The sequence below is a fragment of the Patagioenas fasciata genome, chromosome 1, assembly GCF_037038585.1.
Source record: "Patagioenas fasciata isolate bPatFas1 chromosome 1, bPatFas1.hap1, whole genome shotgun sequence".
Classification (NCBI taxonomy): domain Eukaryota; kingdom Metazoa; phylum Chordata; class Aves; order Columbiformes; family Columbidae; genus Patagioenas; species Patagioenas fasciata.
In genome coordinates this window covers 70,790,489-70,811,810 of record NC_092520.1, presented here as the reverse complement: position 1 = coordinate 70,811,810, position 21,322 = coordinate 70,790,489, and the positions used below count along the sequence as shown (strand labels likewise).

The 21,322-nt window shown below is 38.4% G+C and overlaps 1 protein-coding gene and 1 long non-coding RNA gene across 4 annotated transcripts in view; one reads left to right on the top strand and one right to left on the bottom strand.

The window, feature by feature from the left end:
* The window catches only part of ALCAM (activated leukocyte cell adhesion molecule), a 128,358-nt gene that overhangs the window by 95,757 nt on the left and 11,279 nt on the right, over positions 1-21,322 (top strand). For all 3 annotated transcript variants that reach the window (XM_071808581.1, XM_071808578.1, XM_071808586.1), the window contains exons 4-13: positions 3,479-3,543; positions 3,963-4,050; positions 4,893-5,075; positions 9,759-9,886; positions 11,523-11,652; positions 17,525-17,637; positions 18,465-18,600; positions 18,676-18,809; positions 20,241-20,373; positions 21,121-21,159. In XM_071808581.1, coding sequence (XP_071664682.1) covers positions 3,479-3,543; positions 3,963-4,050; positions 4,893-5,075; positions 9,759-9,886; positions 11,523-11,652; positions 17,525-17,637; positions 18,465-18,600; positions 18,676-18,809; positions 20,241-20,373; positions 21,121-21,159 — 1,149 coding nt within the window. The remainder of the gene's footprint in view (positions 1-3,478; positions 3,544-3,962; positions 4,051-4,892; positions 5,076-9,758; positions 9,887-11,522; positions 11,653-17,524; positions 17,638-18,464; positions 18,601-18,675; positions 18,810-20,240; positions 20,374-21,120; positions 21,160-21,322) is intronic.
* On the bottom strand, positions 111-13,723 carry LOC139827976 (uncharacterized). The gene is made up of 3 exons (XR_011739124.1): positions 13,603-13,723; positions 1,666-1,866; positions 111-574 (listed from the first exon to the last, which is right to left on the bottom strand). It is a non-coding gene; the product is annotated as an uncharacterized lncRNA (long non-coding RNA).

Below are 21,322 nucleotides of genomic sequence, written 5' to 3'. Positions count from 1 at the left end.
CATTTGATATCACTACAGACCAATTGCAAGGCTGATCCGCAGTGCAAACCCAAGTGCTCAGAGGCGCAGCCTTGCTCTGAGCTTGCTCAAGAGCATGGGCAAACCTGGCCTCTTCCTAGTGCTGATCCAGAGCAGACATGTAATCCCTTGAGTCCTGACTCAGCTTCTGGGGGTGTCTCTTCCTCCTTTTTAGGGGCACGGGTCTGTTGAGGTTAGTGTTTCTAACCTCAAGTTTGTATCCCTGTGACTGCAGTGGATATCTTCCTCAGCTTCATGGGTTTATATGGCTTTTTTTTTGGTTCTTGTTGCTCTTCAGAGGTGTATTTACACAGTCAAAGTAAGCCTCTGTTGTGGGAACACGTTGCTTGCAAGGATGGGCAGTGTCAAACAGATCACGCTTCTGCTTGGAAAACATTCATTCATGTTTTGGAAGGGCATCCTTACTCTTATCTCAGGGAGAAGGTGTCAAGGAGTTGGTGGTGTCTAGGCAGAAGTTTGTCCGTGGCATAAATGAGTTTGAAGCTAGATTAGGAGTCACCAGTGATTCCTTTCCCTCATTTTGCTTTCAGTTTGACTGCAGGAACAATGGGATTAATGACAACAGGGAGGAGTGTGCTGGGAGCACGCAGTAAACACAGTGCTTCAGAGGAAATGACAAAGAATTATCCTGTTTACTCACTGCATAGCAGTAAATATGTAGATGAGACAGTGGTATATGGTGAAACAAAATGCTAACTGCTTGAATTACTGCGTACTGTACTAAATATTAACACAATGCTAACTCAGCCATGGAGCACAGCTTGTATGTTTTATTGTATGCATTAATACTAATAGAGAAAGCTTCTGTTTACTAAGGAAGACAAGAATAGAGGATGCCACACATGCAATATGGCCAACTTAGGACTGCAAGAAAAAATTACCTTTGCAGTTTTTCATTTTGAGTTCACAACTTTATTTAAGGTTCTCTTAACATTTCCTTGCGCTTAACTTCCTTGAGTCTGTGTTTTGAGGTTTCATTTTTTGTTGTTGCTTGCTTGCTTGGTTCTAATCAGGAAAGAGTTAAGAGTAGCCTGCTTCATGTATTTAACCAGTGTAGTTTCTAACTCCTTGAATCACAGACACGGAGCTAGGCTGCAGCAGTGCAAACCCTCATAAACTAAGAGTCTTGTGTACCTGGCACTCATCTGTACCCCAGAAGTTGTGACTGAAGCTGAGTTTCACTGGAGCTTGTCATGTCCTGAGCTGTGCTACCTGATTAACTCAGAACTAATGAGCCGAAATGGCGCATTGCACAGGTACAGCCTGCTAGTCCCACTCGCTGGACTACTTAAACAAGCTCTACCAGTTTTCCAGATGGATCCTGTCCGATTTTTTTGTTTCTGGAATTAAATGGCCGGTTTCCAGAGTGGAGCAGCCCAGCAGATTTGAGCTGCTGTCCTGCTACACTGATGTTTGACTTATGCAGGCAGTGAGCTCTTTTCCCCTCTATTATAGGGCCTATAGAGAATTGTAGTGCACTCTGGCAAGCTCTTAAGCCAAGAGATAAGCAGTGTGCTGAAGCTGCAAACCCACCAAAGTGGGCTCTGCTGCTGCCAAGTTTAAATTTTCTTCTCGCTTCAGATGCTGAGCTAGTAAATGCTAAATAAGTCTTTTATAGTGAATTACCTTGGTGCATATGCTGCGGCTGTGGAAATCTGGCGGCACGTGTCTGCTTCGGGAGGCTGCTCCGAGAGAGGAGGCGGTGGCCTCTTAGAGGGAGCACTGGCTCCATCACCAGAGCGCTCATGCAGGAGGTTCCTCCCTTTCCCTCTGCAGCAGTATTGTGAGGGGTGTCCAAAGCACAGAGCAGGTCTTCTCAAAGCAGTCCTGGGGGAGATGAGAGATGAAAGGAAGCAATGCCAAGGTGGGGGAAGGTGTTCTGGTTTGATCAGGTGGTGACTGTGACAGGCAGCCTGTTTATGGAACCTGAAAATCTGAACCAGAAGGCCTGTTAATGGTCTTGCAGAACCTCATTTACTTGAATTGACATGAAAAAGCATTGTCCTTGACAGATTCCTACAGAAAATAGGTTAACCTTTCTCCTTTAAAACTAACAAAAGAGAAATAAACATGTACTTATCTTTGAAAAAAAAATAATCTTTATTAGCCGTTTGAAGAAACTGTGATGGGTTTTGTATATGGCTTTGACTTTCTTTTGGTTTTGGTTTTTGCCACAGGCAAAGTTGTTTGAAAGTGTCAAATGAATAGCTTCTGTTATTGTCTTTCACTTTTGGGCTCTTCTTATTGCATCCTGGTGTAGTCTTCCAAGTGAAGAATATCTGTATGTTTGTGTGCACACAAGCACAGGCGCACACACATGTGCACACGTAGAGAGGAGGATGGACTAGTCTGGAAACATGTGGGCTTGCTGTCTTGGTGACAGCAGGAGCAGTACACCTGTATGTTAGTAACTTCATCAGTGTGTAGAGATTTTGGCAAGATGGTGTCAAGTTCACTTTGGGCTGTAATTACTGACACACGTACATTATTTCATAGGGAGCTTGATTTCAGAAAAAGGTTGTGTGAGCTGGCATGGTTAAGGATCTTTCAGTCTGGAAAAGTATATACCATGTATGCTTATTTAAGCAAGTAGTATAGCTAGGGTGTAGAGACTTTCTTTCACTATATAAATATTGATTTATTTTTTCCCCTCACTCTTCCCCTCTTATTTTAAAATTATGGGCAAAACTGTCTCTTTTGGAGATAAAAATTTGCATTCTGGGCTTCAGGCCAAACTATTTTAACAGACAAGTTATATAGTCTCTAGAAAGTAGTTTTTTATGATGGAAACACTGATAGATTCTCCACTTTGGCAGGCTAAGAGGTCCATCTACCATAATAAAAGTAAATAAGAGGACATACTGGCACTGAAGAAAAAGTTACTTTTTTTTAAGAGAGTCATAACTATCTCAGAATCAGTTAAAGTAATTATATTTATCTGTATCATCTGAATTTCTTAAATGTAACAGTCCCAGTTAGGAAAAATAAACATTGGAAGAATTATTAGGTTGAATTTGTTCCTTTATAATCTGACAGCTCAGCTACAGTTATATCCACAGTAAAGCCGCTTTTCTGTTGCTATAGTTTCTGTACCACTGGTTCCTTCTCCAGCGTGTATATCATATAAATCAGACAGATCAGATCAGGTTCTCTCCTCCCAGGTGCTGAACTAGTCTGCCTGGCTAAAATATATATTGTCAGAATGCATGGAATCCATTATGGAAAGTATGACAGATTTTAAGATGATGATTTTTCCTTTTCAATCCATTTGTTAGAAGTATCTCACTTTTTCTTCTTTTAATGGCAAAGTGTAAGTAAGAAGACTATACCAAACTAGATTGTTCTATTTAGTCTCAAAGTCCATGTGTTTGTTAGTAACTTGTTTTTCAAACAGCTGTTTGTGCTCCACATTAGTACTTTTATCCTATTTATGTTTTAGAACAACCCTCTCAACCAGAAATCTTACATCAAGCAAACTTCCTGGAAACAGAGAAGCTACAAAGGGTAAGAGCAGCGTTCTCCCTCAAAGTTATGTACCTGATGGCTGCCTGAAGTCCCTTTGAAGTCGAGATGGCGAGAGGTGATGGGGTGAGGCTGAGAGCAGAGGATGCGTATGTGCACCCCTGCCTGTGAGAGATCACAGCCTGTAACCAGGCTGAGTGCAGAGCAGTTCCCTTCCCACTACTCTGTTAGCCCTGCCTGATTCTGCAAACATCCTGATCTTAGACCCACCACCAAACCCTCTTCCAAATTTAACCTAAGCCTTACTGGTGGGATTTGTCCTATTAAAAAAAAAATAATAATAATAAATGTTCAGGCTAAGCATTTGAACTTTCTAGAAATTTTTACTCAAAGCAGCATAAGCAAAAATAGAATTATAGTAAAACATAGTGGAGAAAAACTAATTCCTGTGTGGTTTGCAGCTCGGGGAATGTGTTGCAAGAGATAGTTATCCCGAAGGCAATGTTACGTGGTACAAAAATGGCAGAATTTTGCAGCCGGTGGAAGAAGGTACGTTTCAGTAATGGCCAACATCACTGAATCCAGAGAGCGGTGGGTGCATTAAGAACTGCGTGTGTACGAGTTACTCTAATTTAGTCTAATTTATTGCTCCTTTGAGGAGAATTACTCATATGGAAAGATAAAACTGGAGGGAAACTTCTAGGACTTTCAGAACATCAAGCCTATACCATATGTTTTCTCTCAGTTCCGGCTTTAAAACCACATCATGGGGAGGAGGGTTGCCTTTGTTAATGCTATTGCAAAGCTATTCTTGAGCCTATGTAGCTAGTAGAAACCTGTATCTAATTTCCAACTTGTTATAAGGTATTAACTGTCTCAATTTCACACTTGCCTAATATTATGGCTTGGACAACATAGATCATTGTCTGCTTATACAGATATTTATTTTCCAGGATATTTAGGAAGAACATTTTTTTCCCCCTGTTGCAACTTTTGACAGGCTGATAAGACTACAATATTTTACCTTCAATGAAATAGAGAAGGGTTACAAAATTAAATTATAAATATTATTCTAAAAATTGGTTTTGCCAGCACTTTTGGCCTTTATCTATCTCACAAAGTAAGCTGAGATTTTTATTTAAAAAATGCACCATTTTTCAATTAGGTTTTTGTTTCAATTTGATTTGAAATGTACAGTATGTTAGAAGGATGTTGTTGATAAAATGTTCGTGGTATATGTCTGTGGCAACACTAGAGGAAAACTGTTTGTAAAGTCTCTTGTGTAATTTGTTGTGTTGCAGCCTGATAATAAATACAGAACAAGCAAGAAAATGTAGGAAAAAAGTTGCAAATTCTATCTGTGTGACACTGAAACGGTATTTCCTTTTCAGCTGTGGTCATAAATTTGCAAAAGATTGTAGACAGATCAACTGGACTCTTCACCATGACATCATCTCTTCAGTACATGCCAACAAAGAAAGATGCAAATGCCAAGTTTTCTTGCACGGTGACATATTATGGGCCATCTGGCCAGAAAACAATACATTCTGAACCAGTTGTCTTCGATGTTCACTGTAAGTTATGACAAAACATCTATTGCTGTATGAAGTCTACCTAGGGGGAAAAAGCAAGATCAGAGGTAGTTTACGAAATTAAAAGAGACATTGCTGCTCAGCTGTGGAGATGGTTTCTTCAAAGGTGGTTTGCAGCAAGAGGTCCAGGTACATTGTCTGTAATTTTTACATATCTTCAGATTTATCTGAGATTTATTTCTTCCCAACAGTGGAATACTGAGTATTAAGATTCCATTGACAAGAGGAAGGTGGCAACCACAAAAAGTTACAGTGAAACAGGCTTTTCAGAAGTTTGACAGAAGATAGAGTGGTTGATTAGTGACTCTCTGTGCCCCCTGAAATACGGAATAAATACACAATACAGTTTTTAGTATACTCAAATGTTTTTCATTTTTGCAGAATCAGCAGCAAACAGCTAGTGCTGGCAGACTACCTTCCACAAAATATAGTAGCTTCTCTACACCTGTAAGATGCTGATTTTTACATTTAAAATGTAGCATTTGCATACTTTATATATTGGTAGTACAGAATTTTTATAAATAATTATTTCCAGCTCTCCAAGTCCTAAAGCAACTCCCTTACTGTGTTACTGACCGATGTGGAAATCATAATTCTCCTTTGAGTAAAGAAAACAGACAGCTGTCAAGGAAAGGTCGGAGAGGGTGGTAGCAGTTAGAGAAGGCAGAAGGGGCATTTCAAAATCTTGTAAAATGACACTTCTGAAGGACTGTAGAAGGCAGCAGGTCACAGCAGAATGAAGAGGAACAGGAGATATGCGTGATACTCAGTCAGGTGTTATCTTTCTGTACACTTCAGGTGGTATCTCAGCTTATAAATGCCTCTGTTTGAGGAGTGATGGGCTCTAATTATGCAGTCCAGACATCTAATAGAGCCATAGTGTACACTGTGTAACAACTCTGTAATCCATTTGATTACAAAGGGAATTAGCAATGCAGACTGGATTTCTGCAGCCAGCAGGTGTGCTCCATTTCCTTCAAAAATAAGTGGCAGGGTATGTTCTACCTACATGATTAGTTACTTCTCCTTCACATGTAAGGTTTGTTGAGCAGCAGAATAGGGGATCCGTTTTGACCTTGGTCAAATCAAATCAAACCAAACCCTGGAGCAGCTGCTGCTTTGTTTCACCTGGAAAAAACAGTGAATTAAGGTCACCTTTTCACCAGCCATTTCTCCACAATGACAACTGGCAGAACTAATGGAGAAGAAAACCTCTGGGGTAGTAACATTATCCTTTGAAATAACATAGCTTTCAAGCCTGGAGACACCAATCCCATCACTTTAAAGCTAGAGATTTTTTTTTTTAGGTTTTGTTTTTAAGTTGGATACCAAATTTCACTGTTTTGTTTTGGTTTGGGTTTTTTCCTGCCATCTGTGGAGCCCCATGACCATGAATAACTCCTGATGTGAATGGCAGATGTTCACAGTAATGTCACAGAAGGGTAATCACCAGAAAACACTTGTTGCTGTTACTTGCCAAGAGATGCTCTGCTATCTCCATTTCCCTACCACTTCCATGCATTAGGCTAGTTCACCCGTTGAGGATGAGGCACTTGCAGATTTCTGTGATGCACATACTAGGTGCATTTGTGATTAAGAACTCCTCAATGTGAGGGGAAAAAAAAAGGCTGCAGAGCACTGCAGAATAGTCACTGCACCAGATATTATGTGCATTCTGTATTAAAGATTAATGTTTGCTAGACTAGCTCTTTTAATCCTGGTCTAGGAACACACAATTTCATTAAGATAGGTCTTTCTCCAGAGATGGGCAGTATCTTTGTACTGTTAATTAGCTGACAGTGGGAGGCAGGCCCACCTTTCAGTAGCCCTTCAGTACTGAAAAGGCCTCAAGTTTATCAACTGTGTTTGGCTTTAAAGTATAGGGTTACCCAGTTCCTCTGAGTATTTCCATTTGCTGCAACTTCTATGTCTTACTCTGCTTAAATGCATCTCCAAAGTAGTTTTTGAAACTCTTTATTAATAGATGTCCAAAGCTTCAACAGATGGATTTCTTGACTGATGTTAGACAAATAGAAAAAAAAAATGATAAAGACATTGTGCTGTTCATACTGGTATCTAGTGAGATTCCTTGCAACTTGCCCATTTATCATAAAGAAATGGGGAGAGTATGCTTAGAATTCTGCCTGCACAGAATTTTTTTTTTTTAAGACCTGTTCTGTCAGGATTTAAGAAATGCTTTACTGGTTTGGTTTTGGTTTTTGGCTATGCATTAGTGCAGTCTCTAGTACTCAAGTGTTTAATAGCCAGTTGACATACTGGAAGCAGCCAGCCACTGTAACCTAGCATAAGAGGAGTAGTGAATTAGTGCCTACCAAGCTGGGTGCTAGTTGGAAATGGATAACTTGGCTCAGCTTGCAGTAGTTACCAGTGATTGACCATGGGCTCTGGTTTGCAGCTGTAGCAAGCAAGCTTCTAAAAGTAACATGAGGAATACAAGAGGACTCCTGGAGCTGGATTGTTAGATGGTATCTCAGATATCTTAATTATTTAGCCTCCAGTTGTATTGGGCTCTGCTCAGCATTAATCAATCTAAAAAGATAATGTTTGTCAGGCAAACTTTCCAATCATGCCCTGTTGTTAAGCGTCTGTCTTGTTATGAATAAACTCATTTACGTAACAGGTTAGACTCAAAGACACTTTCTATTCATGCTGCTTCCAACATTGTAATTTTTCTTGATATTATGCAGAATTATGTCAGTTGTGGCCATAACAGGTGTGGGATAGCAGCATCCATTTACTGAATAACTGCCCTTTGGTGCTGGCTCCCAGAAATTTGCTCTTGCAGAAAGCAGATACAAAGTGTCAGGTTTACAAAAGCACAAGGTAAGATGGGCCAAACCAGGGATGTGTGCCACTGGGAGGCAAGATATACCTGCACCAGGCTGCTCCTGTTGATTAGTGAAAGCAGGGGAGCACATTACTCATGCTAAGCAGCACTCTGCATTGCATTGAACACTGTCTCTCCCTGTCATCAGGTTTTGTCTTCCCCAGAAGGGTGACCTGTTCAGCTTAGAGAACAATTTAATTAGTCTTTTGCTATTTACTTCTGTAGATTCATTTTTCTTTTCCAGTTTAGAGAATTAAATTAAAAATTTGCTCCTGGTTGATTGCAGTAGATAGAAGGGTAAGATATTCCTACAAGAAAGACTGGTGGTTTGCAAGAATGCAATTCTTATTTAACTGTGTCCATTTTTAATTCATTTCTGTTGATCTCTGTGGGAAAACCTGTTCCAAATAAAAGTGCTGAAGTCCTTCTCATTATAATTCATTCCTTTTCAGTCTTGAGACAAAGCCTAAGCAATTCCAGGGTATATCTAGACATCCTTTTTCACACTTGCTCACATACACTTGACAGAAGGAAGGGCAAGTTTCTACAGCAGGCTAGCTTACCAGGCAAGCCCCCGAAACTAGTTTTTTGGCCCAGCAGCCGGCAAGTGTAGGTGATTCCTGGATGGCTACTTCACAACATTTGTTGTATTCCACACTGGAGGAAAGGCTGGACTTCCCTTTCCTTTGCAGGCAGAGCTGTGCTTTAGCGTTGAAGGTACTGAGATGGAAGGAGGGAGGATGTGGCTTGTTGAAGCCCCAGTACCACTGTTCATGTGGGGAGGAGCGAGATGCTGTGCCAGGGCTCTCAGCCATCGAGAGGCCGCAGCAGAAAGCAGCTCCTGTTATTGAGAAACCTCGTAGCAGAAGACAGACATGATGAATGCCTTAAGGGTTGGAAGGGCTGTAGAGTGCACACTTCACTAAACACACAAAATCAACTGTCAGGCAAGGGTTTCTCTGCTGTGTAAATTTTTTTTTTTGTGTCTAATAAGGTGCATTGTACTGTGTCTTAATGCAAGACTGGCATCTTTGGTGGAATCTTATTTCTTTTGGTGGAATTTAATTTATTCATTGAAATTAAAACACTGAGCATTATCTGTGATATTATTTGCTTTGATTTTGTTCATTTTACTTCGTTTTGAAAAATTCTATTTAGGCTTCTACTTAGAAGGAACAGCATCTATTAAGGTATACTCTGTCTTTGCCTTAAAAAAATTATCAAAGTAAAATGTAAGTTATAGTTCAACTTCACTGAACATGACAGAAGTACGTTACGTTTATAGTTATGTTGACTATGTTAAGGGTCCTATTATGTTCACCAAATTCATCTTCATGAAAGCCCGTAGTGATCAGCATATAGAATAGGCTGAACACAGTTGCTTGGTTCATATTTCTTTCTTTTTAATGCAAGAAGGCTATTATCTACTACTAATGTAAGGCGTTGAGAGCTTCAGTTGTTTTTCTGATTGCTGCAGTCCTCCAAAGAGTGAGCTTCACAGAGGACAAGTTAATCCCTCATAATGAAATCATACCATGAAACTGTTCAGGGTTTTTTCTTTTAAGCACATGACATGGTTGTAATCATTGCTGTCTTAGTTACAGGTATTCTGACAAAGAAAAATGAATTTTGTATCATATGGCTTCTTTGCTCTTTCTTCACTTGCAAAAATACATCAGTTCTTTTATAAAAAGATCTACACATGCAAATACCTTCACCTGCTTGATGATAAAATCGCATACTCTTCAGCAATGAGTATCATATGCATAGTGTGTGTATTTTGCAAAAGCTCTTATATGTGTACATTATTTTCACAGATCCAACAGAGAAGGTGACTATTAAAGTGCTGTCACAAAGTAGTACCATTAAAGAAGGCGATAACATCACTCTGAAGTGCTCAGGAAATGGCAACCCTCCTCCACAGGAGTTCCTGTTTTACATTCCAGTAAGTCCTGCCTTGCTGTCACTGCATAGTGAAATACTCTGTATTATCCCTTCCTACTGACATTGCTGTGTGTCAGTGTATACGTGATTTTATAGCAAATGAAGGAATTTGATGCAACTAAAACTGAAGATAGACATCAGCCATTACATCAGACTCTCTGAGAACACCTCAGCTGAGTTGGCAAAATATTTTGAAAGAACCTCTCCTTTGGGTGTGGTGGGGAGTAGATTTTTGAGGTTTGAACCTACTAAAAATTGTTAGGCTTCATTTCCCAACATCAGATATTTTGATAAGAAGCAGTTTTGGCAACAGGGGTTAGGCAATTTGAATAAAATCACCTCGTCTGTTGTCATAAAAGCCAAAGATCCAGCAGTGAAAACACAGGAAATTCAACCTTTTTTGGACTTCCCCTGGTGAATCTTTTTGCAATGTCTTTTAATTTTTTTACTTTTTTTCTGGTTGCATAACCATAAGATCCAGTGCAACAGCCCAGGAGACAGCTTAGGACAAATCTGTCAAACGTGTAAGATACAAATTGAGAAAAATAAAGGCATTGGTTCCATTAAGCTTCATAGTATTGGTGAAATCCACAGACACATGTGGCTTCACATTCTAAAATTCCTGGTCCTGCTTGCCATATCTTGCTTCTCTCTCCTGTTTTCTATCCTTTTTTTTTTTTGTTCCTACTTGTAGTAGTGAGCAGAGTTGATCTTGCCAAGAGAGAGGCCAAAAGCAGTGGCATTCTTTCAGGTATTTCAAAAACTGCATATTGCCCTCTGAACATATTCCGCATCTACTTTGCACTCCTGGCATGTTTGACTTGCTGAAGAGCAGCAAGGGAAACGAGGTGCTGAAGTCCTCTTATCTCAGAACAGATATTTAGATTCAGTGAGTCAACTCAGGAACTCACTATATGCCAGGGAAAAAAATGTCCGGTATCTGTCCGTGCTCTACGATCACAGTGGGTGAGCTAAACACCCAACCTTGTCTTATCTTCAGTCCCCTTGCTACCTGAGACCAGTACTTTCTCTCAAGGAGAGCTGGAATTGGTGATTTGTTTGCAAGACCAAAGGATATAATAAATCTGGGGAACTGGACAGCCAGAAAACAACACTTGCTAATTCAAAACACCAGTTTCTATAGGTTATGTAAGTCAGTGAATACACTACATGGAAGGAGCAAGGTTTGTTTGTGCTGTTTAAAAATGTGTAGTGCAGCACACTTCATTTCATGGATTTTCCTAAACTGAATGTATCATTTCAGATACAGATTTAGAAACTTTTTTTTTTTACTGTTGTGATTTCTCTGACAGTCTTATCTGGAGCCTGTTTCAGTCTTTTGTTTTCTTCCTGTTTTCCTACTGCTAAACTTTCAGATTTTGTATTTTAATGTCCTGTTAAAATAAGTTAGTCATTCAGTTAAATAGTAAGCTTTTAATTGTAGGTGTTTTCTAAAAATATGTCGTTATGCAGGAAATAAACCTTAAAATTACGAATAGGCAACTACGCTTCAATGACACTGTGTCTATACATATTTTGGAGTATTTTAGGAACCTTATAATAATAAAAAAAACTCAACAAAAATGAAAGTTTTTAGGGGGCTCGTTTACAATAAATGTTTTGTTTTCCATCCACAGGGAGAAGCAGAAGGTATAAGAAGCTCAGATACTTATGTAATGACAGATGTGAGACGAAATGCAACAGGAGAATACAAGTGCTCTCTGATGGACAAAAGCATGATGGACTCCACCACCATCACTGTTCACTGTAAGTGACTGCATTTTGCATTCCTAGTTAGGCAAGAAACCTACCTGGTACTGTCTGAGATGGCCTCTCTGCTAGACTTTGGTAGATCGATCCAGTTAACCTACAGAAGAACTGAATGATGTGATTGATATAAAGTAGTGTCAGGTCTTTGGGTTTGTTTTGTTTGCCTTTTTTGTGTGTTTGGGGTTTGTTTGTTTGTTTTGTTGTTTGCTTGGGTTTTGTGTGTGTGTTTTTCTTTTTTTTATTTGAATGTATTTCTGTTTGAAAACCTTAACTTTCTCAACTCCTTGGCTTAGATACAGATTCGCTTTATGTAACCTTTGTATAGTATATGGTATTACTGTACTGTCACATACAGTGAAAATTCTGGTGCTTTATATTTCACTCATGTGAACATATGTATGGAAAATTATTCTGCTTCTGCTATGTCTTAGAATGTACTCAAAACACACAAGCTGGCTCACAGTTGTATCACTGAAGGTCATAATTCATAGTCAAATTCACATAGTCTAACATGTTTTCATCTTGCCTCAATGAGGTTAACATGTAAGGAGTCTAGAGAAGAATCTTAGGAATTTATGTTCACATAGGACAAGTTGCTTTTTTCACTTTTCCCAGAATAGTGAGAGTTACAGAGCTCAGTAAAGTTCCTGTAGCTGGATACTAGAGTATTTACACTTTATCAGCACCACTTTCAAAGCAGCCATTGAACTAGCTGAACCATTGGAAGCAATGGTTGCTTTACAAGGGTTGATTTTAATCTCTTTATGTGAGAAAACAAGAGGAGAAACTCTTTAAAACTTTCCTGTACTGTCACAGGCTGTGACATGAGATTCAGACCAATGCTACTACAGTTCTCGTAAAAACATTGATGGTCTGAAGTCTTCCCATTAGCATAAATACCTGTAATAGTTTACAGGTTCAGAAGGACATGAGGGGTAATGAAATTTAAAGGCTTCCACAGTAGTTATACTCTACATAAAAAGAAACATCAGGTTTGTATACTTGGTTTTGATTTTTTGTCTTGAAAGATGTACAGTGCATTCAGAATACATCTGTACCTGAAGAATTACACTATTACATTTAATGGATATTTTGCATTTAGTAAGTCATCTGCTGTTTTCCTACCCTCACCTTCTCTTTGCCAGGAGTCAGGGTATGTAAGGTCTGAAGGGAGCTCCGTACTGCTGCCGCTAGCTGCCCAATATCAAAGGCAGCTTGCTGGGAGTTTGCTGTGGTATAACTGACCCTTTTATTTTACTCCAAGTGGATTGCATGTCTACTTGTACTTCCATAAATAGTTGCTCTAAAGAACGACTTCCTCAGCTCCAAGTTATTTATAACAAGCCAGTTTTCCTTTCTCTACTATTTTGTCTGCATGTCAGAAGAGCTTTACTACACGAGAGAAGCATGTATTTTCTTGACAGAAGTCTTTCCAGTGTTGGCAGCTAGTGCAGCTATTCAGAACTCATAGGTACAATCTAGTATCCTACTGCTTCTCTTCACTTACAGTTCATTTTGTTTTGTTTTCTTAAACACCTCTATCTGCAATAAAATCTTTGCTTAAATGAGGCACAGTGGCCTGGAGAAGTTCTGTAATTCCTGAATGCCCAGACCATGACCCATCTTTAAGCTACTTCCATGTCTTGACTTACACTGGTCTAAAGTGTTTCAGCAGTGTGTTTGGTTGTGAGAATTCCTCTGAGAAAGTCATAAAACTTGTGGATGCTTTATAATATTTGCTTTCATCTTTCACTTGCTTACTTTATATTAATTTTCCAACATAGCTCAGTAATTTTTAGTGCTTTATCCTTCTAATGTACTTAGATATTTTTGATGTTAGATCTTCAGATTTTTTTTGGGCCTCCATGATGTTTTTCGTCCTTCAAATACTACTTGTTAACATCTATCAAATCCTACTTTTTCTCCCTCTTTTGCTATACTGCTTACCTTTTCACATATGGATGAATATTCCTGTCTATGCCATTGCACTGAAAAAGCTTTCATTCTGAGTCAAGGCTTTTCATTTCCTCATGTCTCATCTTGGCACTTAAGATTTTTTCTTTTATTTTCACTTTAAAAAGAAAAAGCAATACAATATTTTTAATTTAAATCTGTGAAACGATTTATAGTATTTTGTTACATTTCAACTGTAGAGCTTTTCCCAAACAGATTTTATTGAGCACTATAATTACACTGGTTCCTTTCAGGGTCTAGGCAGGAAAGGCTTCATGCTAGTATGAAAATACATTAGCATATTATATCCCTTAAGTATTTTTGTAGCAGAAAAATACCAAGCTCTTTTTTTTTTCAAGAGGAATGTAAATTATGAGATTCATAGAAAGCTGAAAATTAGCATTAAAGCATCTGAGTCACCCGTAATGTTTAGGGAAGTATGTTATTTATAAAACAAATTGCAGGGGGAATAAAGAGTTTCTTCCTTACCCACAGAACATAAGGGACAAACCAGAAAACCTGGCCTCTTGCCCCTCAGAGCAGGTGCAGAGTCTGTGCAGCAAGGTCCTGGTTTAAAGTCCAGCAGAACTGAGTGCTTGTGGTTGGCATGATTTGTCCCTCAACAGAGGGAGCAACGGAACAGGATTTATCTTGGGTGCTTGGTTTTTTAACACTAGGTTGTTAATTTTCTGCCAGCTCCATTCCTTGAGTGATTTTGCCCAGGATCAGATGAGCAAACCTGGTAGAGGCCAGGAAGGAGAAGACAGGGGCAAAATCTGTTCACAACCACTTAAACTGCTGTAGAAGTACAACCTGTGCAAGGCAAGGAAAGTACCTGGCAGTAAAGGACGAGTGTATCTTGCCTCAGCTATAATGAAACTGGTGACTGTTCCAACTCACAGTCCATTTTCTTTATCTCTTGCTATAATTATTTCTGCATGTATAACCCTGTACAGAGTAGGTCTGTGGAACTTCCTCTTTGCGATGCTTTCTGTTCTGCTAAAATGTGTCTTCTGGGGAAAAAGATTTGCAAACCTTCCAGTAAATTAAAGGTTTTAGTTTTTCTCCATAGGTATTTTTATAGTCTTTTCTTGTGCTACAGACACACTGAAAATACAGAGGAAATCACATCTTGAATGTTCCATGAAAAAAAAAAAATCTATTCTCAATATATTAGAAGTTTCTGGTTGCAGGATAGTACAGGGTGTTTCAAAAAGATGGACGCAATTTGAAATTACCATGCTTTGAAAATGGGTCCATCTTTTTGAAACGCCCTGTATGTTTGAGGAGTTCAGACTACAGGCAAGTGCTGTGCATAGTTTTCCCAGTCACAGCACAGTATTCTACTGCACACCCCCTTTAAATGCTGGGAACCTGTCCTGTGTGTATAATAGAGTTTCAAAACTGAAATGTTTGCTCCAGTCTTCCCCACATTAATTCCATACCTCTCTCCCATGATGTGGCAATACATGCAGAATGCACTCTTTGCCTCTTCCCTGTGCTATTTGGTATGCAAAGACAGCACTGAAATCAATGTAAGACTTCAAGTGAGACCACACTAAGAACCAGCATATATTGAAAATGGTGTCTGATGAGAAATTTGTTTATGATGAATATTTCAAAGACAGATGGGAAATGTATGGAAAACTCTTGCAACAAAATTTTTCTTTCAGTGTCAGGGAGAAATTAATTTTGACAGTCTTCTGTATGCAAGAAATATTTTCTCCTCATACTTCTGTACCAAGAAGAGATTATTTACTAATGAAGCATATAAGTTGAGAGGTAAAAGTATCTACATCACATTTCTTTATGGACCCTACAGATAAACTGGCAGAATATTAATCCAAATCAAATTCCTCTATATAGAGCTCCTAGAGGGGATCCTATGTCAAACAGTAGCTTAATTCTGTACTTACCTCATAAATCATGTTACAAATACTGCTCTGTGCTATGCAGTTTATCTCATGCACTGTAAATTTTCCTGAATCTCTACAGCAACCAAGACTACTGTGTGAGAGGGGTTTACTCCCACTTATAGCACAAAAAGGGGAGGCACAGTGGGGACACAGCCATGCTACTCCAGAGGAAGACTGGCTTAAGGATTGATCTGGGCTCCATGTCAGCCTTACTGAAGATGAAAGCCAAAAATCTAATACATGAGAGGAATTCCTCTTGTATGGTCTTTGGTGATCTCTTGGGTTTGAGGTGCTACCTTGCTTCAAAGAACAAAAGGTTTAAATAGATGTTGAAGGAAAGTCAGCTTGAGGAAAAACATAAAATCTTAAGTGTTTCTTGAGCACATACTACAAAGGGTGGCTGTAGAGTAATGGAGCAAGAAGAAACACATCCCGTGCACCACCTGAATCTATATACAAATGCTCACTGGCTGAGTCTTGTCTTTTTTTTTTTCTCTTGTGGAAGCAATGGTAAGATCTGGAGTACCTTGTCACTTGGGTTGCATTTACTTGTTTGGGGAGGCAGGGGCAGAAATCCCCGTAGAAATACGGAACCAAAACATTATACCATTTCTCTCTTTGGTAAGATCTTTGCTTTACTCATGCACAGATGAAAGTGTCGTTCCTGTGACCTCTTGGATTAGGCATTAGACTCGTGACACAGATGATAATGCAGACTAATAGTACAGGATGGAGCCTGGTTGTTTCCTGAAGTTCTGCCTTTAATTATAATGGTGTTCCCAGGGCAACCACTGAATGAAGCCAGTAGCTCTGTTTGCTGTTTTGTTAAGGAAAACTCACTATTTTCCCTTTCCCCTACCAACGGTGATTTTACCCTAAGATTTTTTTAAACTGCTTAAAAGCCAAAAGGATGTTTCGCAGTCCTTTTCCAGCAAGTACTGTATTTGTAATAAAAATCATACAGGCTTGCCATTTGACTCTGTGTATGTCTGTGTCCGCATCTGTGATCATCATTCAAGCAGGCAACTTGGCTCACAAGCAAGGGACTGTGAGAGGGGAAGCAAAATAGAGGTTTAGCTCGGCAAACCCTGCTTCAGTGTAGGATTTTTTGTTTGGTTGGTTTTTGTTTGGGTTTTTTTTTTTTTTTTTTGACAAAGAAATCACTAGCCTGCCAAATCCACATACTAGGAAAAATCTAGAGCAGTGTTTCCTGACCTTCCTGTTACTGGCTCTCACCTTGCCTTGTGTCAAACACAGCTATCAGTGACTCTGCAACTTCCCTGGAGCCAAAACAGGTCAGGCAAAGCTTGGACTCTGAGTTACACAAAAATGGCTTTTTAAGTTACAAATGAAAACAAACAAATGAAAGGCCCTCATGCTTAGCTCCCCAACCCTGTAATTCAGACCCCTTGCCGCTTCAGTCAGTATCATGTCTCACACACCCTGTATTGACTATCCTCATCCTTTCCAGACGCTGAGTCTAAAAATCAACTTGTTTTATGAGAGTTGGGAAAGTTACCACTTGTCCTCCCATCCTTTTCTTCACACTTAAAGTTTAGGTTAATCTGTCCCACCTGCTCAAGTCCTCCCCTGATGGCATTTCTGCTTGGCCCTTAGCAAGCTGCCCTCTCAGCAGTCTGTTTTTCCCCTTTCAAGATGCATATGCTGCTGTCTGAAGTACCCTTTCAGCTTCTTGTACCTCCTCTGTCATTCTTTCAGCAGTAGAAGGTGAAAAAAGTGTATCCATTTGTCTAGTGATTAGTGACTTTTTGCTTTTCCTTTTAGCCTGTAATTACAGTAAAAATGTGAATGTTCTGCAGTGCCTATTTTAGAATAATTCTCTCTTCTCCCTTACTTGTAAAATTGATTTAGATTTTATTGAATAACTGAAATCTTTAATTTAAGGAGTGCAATTAGTCACGTTTTCTTTCCTGGGTAAGCCTTTGAAATGGGCCGGGCATTCTGAGATTAACATTTGACAAATGTTCTTTTCACCCCAGATTTGGATTTGCAGCTTACTCCAAGTGGCGAAGTCACAAAACAGATTGGAGAGGAACTGCGTGTGTCATGCACGATTTCTTCTAGTAGAAATGCAACTGTGTTTTGGATAAAGGTCAGCAATTCATCTCAGTGTTCGCCTCTTCATATTACTGCTGCTACTTCTGTGTTTTGAAAGGAAGCAGTAGTTCATTGGGCTTTTAAAGAATATTGTTAAAATAAGTCTTGCACATATTACTAAAATGAAAGCTACTCAAGCTGATGAGTGAACATCAGTTACTGTAATTGATTCAGTTTTCAAGTGGAGAGAAGTAATGCCTACCGTGATGCCAATATAACCTTTTTAAAATGTCCTATACAAGGCTTGAGAATCAGGTCCCTCTAAGAAGGAAAGCCCATTTGGAGGAATTTTGATTCATAAATTATTTTCTCAGAAGCAAGGCATGTTGAGAAGTTGAATGTTAGCAACCGGTGTTCAGTGGCTGGTAGAAAAGGTAGCTACCATAGAAGGTGGGGTTAAATTAAACTTATACTGCTGGAAACTAAAAATAATGATACCTGATGTTTATTTGGTAGCATAGGTTGATCTCATCAGCCTGAGCTGTCTCTGTCTCAAACAGGTTGTACCACTAGTGTTTTTTGCCAGCCAACTAGAAAAGCTCAGAACAAACAATTCATCCCATCTATGCCCTTGATTTGAAAGCAAATTTTTTCAAGAGAGGGGAAGGTGCCTTATATAAACCTCCAGTAGTTTCCACTTTTCCTGCTGTTATGTTGCTGTTGGTTATTTCAATATAGTTGTTAATGGGGGAAAGCTTTCAGAGTGAGGCTCTAATCTACCAACACGAGTGAAAAATTCTGTTGATAGTAGCCACATTTGTAATTTAGAAGTTAATGTACTCTGAGTTAGAATTCACAGGGATTAACTCCTTACCTTATCAGGACAATATGAGAATGCAAACAAGTCCATCATTTTCAAGTCTTCAGTATCAAGATGCTGGAAACTACATCTGTGAAACTACTCTCCAGGAGGTTGAAGGGTTAAAGAAAAGAAAGACACTTAAACTTATTGTTGAAGGTAAGGAAGCAGGTAACTATGATTATTAATTGTCTTTTTCAAACAAAATTGTTAACTGTAATATTGTTCTTGTAGGAAAACCTCAAATCAAAATGACAAAGAAAACCAACACAAATAAAATGTCTAAAACAATTGTCTGCCATGTGGAAGGTTTCCCCAAACCAGCAGTGCAATGGACAGTTACTGGTAGTGGAAGCATCATAAATAAAGCAAGTATCCTTCTTATTACTTTATTCTCCAAAATATAGTGCATAAGAGGTGTGATATAAAATTGGGGAACATTTCCCAGATAGTAAGATTAAATTAAAAAAAAAAAAGAAAATATCTGTTTCATTTATCTAAGAGGTTAAGTGGCAGCTGTAGTTACATGGTACTTACATGGATGATTTCTGACGATAAAGATCCTTTGAACAGAGCAGGTGAAGGCACAGCAGATCCACTGGCTACAAGCCAAAGCTGGAAGGGAAAAGAAAAGCTTAAAATTGACATATGCATTTTTAAGTGAAGGTACTTAGTCGTTTTATCTGGGTAATGTGGTGATTTTGCCATTGCATAAAGAATTTACAAATAATGATGGAACTATAGAACTTACATTTGAAAGCAAATGGGTACTTGATGTAGGCATTAACTGGGTGAAATGTAATGAGATGTGGCAAGTACAAGTTAGAAAATACAGTCAGTATAGTTCCTTATGGGATTTGCAGTTTTTATCCTAATTTTTATAGTCATTTTTATACGGTTATAAAACTTTTTATATGGATAGCAGGAAAAATACCTGAAAAAATAAGCAAAAGGAAGTATTTTCATATTGAATACCAAATGATGTGCAAAGCATTGCCGCATTTTGCCTCAGTAGGCAAAATAAATGAGACAGCTATACAAGCAGTTAGAGACTGGAAGTACAATGCACAGCGCTCCTGTAGATTTAATTATTCCATTAGGTTTTGCTTTAATCCTACAGCTATTATGTATGGCTGTCAAAATTTGTCTGTTTATTTGACGTTAATAGGGCAGGAATTGTCTCAAAGCTATATAAATGATTGAAAATAATTTTCTCTGGACATTGTATTAATCTAAGAATGATGTACAGCAAATTTAAGGAACAACTTCACATCCTTATTACAGTACAGATACTGCAGGTGCTACTAGATACATGTATCTTGGCAAAATAATGCTTAGTGTTCAACTTGGTATTCTGGAAAGTGGAAAACTTTACAGTGATTATTTTTCCCTATAAAGACATAAGTGAAAAACAGCAAGCTGGAAATAAATGAGAACTTAGAAGTTTCATTTTGTGATTTTCTTTAAAAAATTTGGCATTCAGAATCTTTTTTAAATAGTCAAAAGAAGCAAAAGCAAATGCAGAATGTGGTTAACTTTCTCAAAAATGTCTCTTTATCAGTGGTCTGAGAATGCACACTATACAAATGTAGCTCTAACTGGATACCTTGGCCAAAGTGTTTTCTCGCAGATATTCACATTAACAAAATAATGCATTATTTCTATTGTTATTGTTCAGAAAACTGAAATATTATAGTTGAAAGTTATTCACCTCTGAACATTTTCAGTGTGTAATACAGGTAATGCATGTGTTCCTTGCATTTGTCAAGAACACTAATCTTCATTTTTTGCCTTTTCAGACAGAGGAGACCAAATATGTTAATGGCAAATTTTCCAGTAAAATTGTAATTGCTCCTGAGGAAAATGTGACTTTAACTTGCATCGCAGAAAATGAGCTAGAAAGGACTGTGACCTCCCTGAATGTCTCTGCTAGTGAGTGTCTTGTAGAGACCATTTCCTGAATGTTGTAGTTTTCACATAAAGTGCCCACACTTCACACTCATATGAAAAGTAGGTCTGCACAGTAATGTTGATACTGAGATATTTGACCTTTTTTTCTTAAGTCAAGCAATTGTAAATCCACTCTGGATCAGTAGTACATAAAATGTAGTGATAGCTTTCTGGATGAAGTCACTTAGTCTCCATGACTTTCTTGGCTAGCTATCTTATGTGTGCCCTATATTATTTAGAAAAGTAAATAATGTTACAAAATGATACTGCAAAGTAATAGTACAAAAATATTGTGAAATAATACATTATTTTTGTAGACAAAGGTCCTAATTACTAAATTAACATCATCTTTTGGGCTCCGAATTCCAGTCATTATTATTATTGGTATGACTTGATTCAGAACAGCGATCAGCCATACTGGGCTTTGATCAAATGCCAGTTTTCAATGATCAAAGGTGGTGAGAAGCTACGGTTTGTGGAAGGGTAATACAGAAATATTCAGTCAGAAATATCTGTGACATTAATATTACGGGTTTTGAATAAGATTCTTCAATTGGATATATTACAGTTACAAAGGAAAGACTTCTGCTTAAAGATTAATTACCTTGTTTGGCAAACACCGCATTATGTTTCATTGTTTCTGTCATTGCTGTAAACAGGCAATTAAAGGTGATGTTCAGGTATAACACATTTTGGTTTTAATTTAATTTTAACATATTTTTGTTACAGTAAGTATTCCTGAATATGATGAGCCAGAGGATAGAAGTGGTATGTATGGTTTTCTGTCTCCATAACCCCTTGTGCTGATTGTCTCAGCTCAAGACCTATGTAGTATTAATGAACAATTTCCACAGTCCCTCAAAACTGGACTTAATTTGAAATAACTGGTGCCATGATTAATTAAGAATGTGACTTTCTTGAAGCCTTGAAT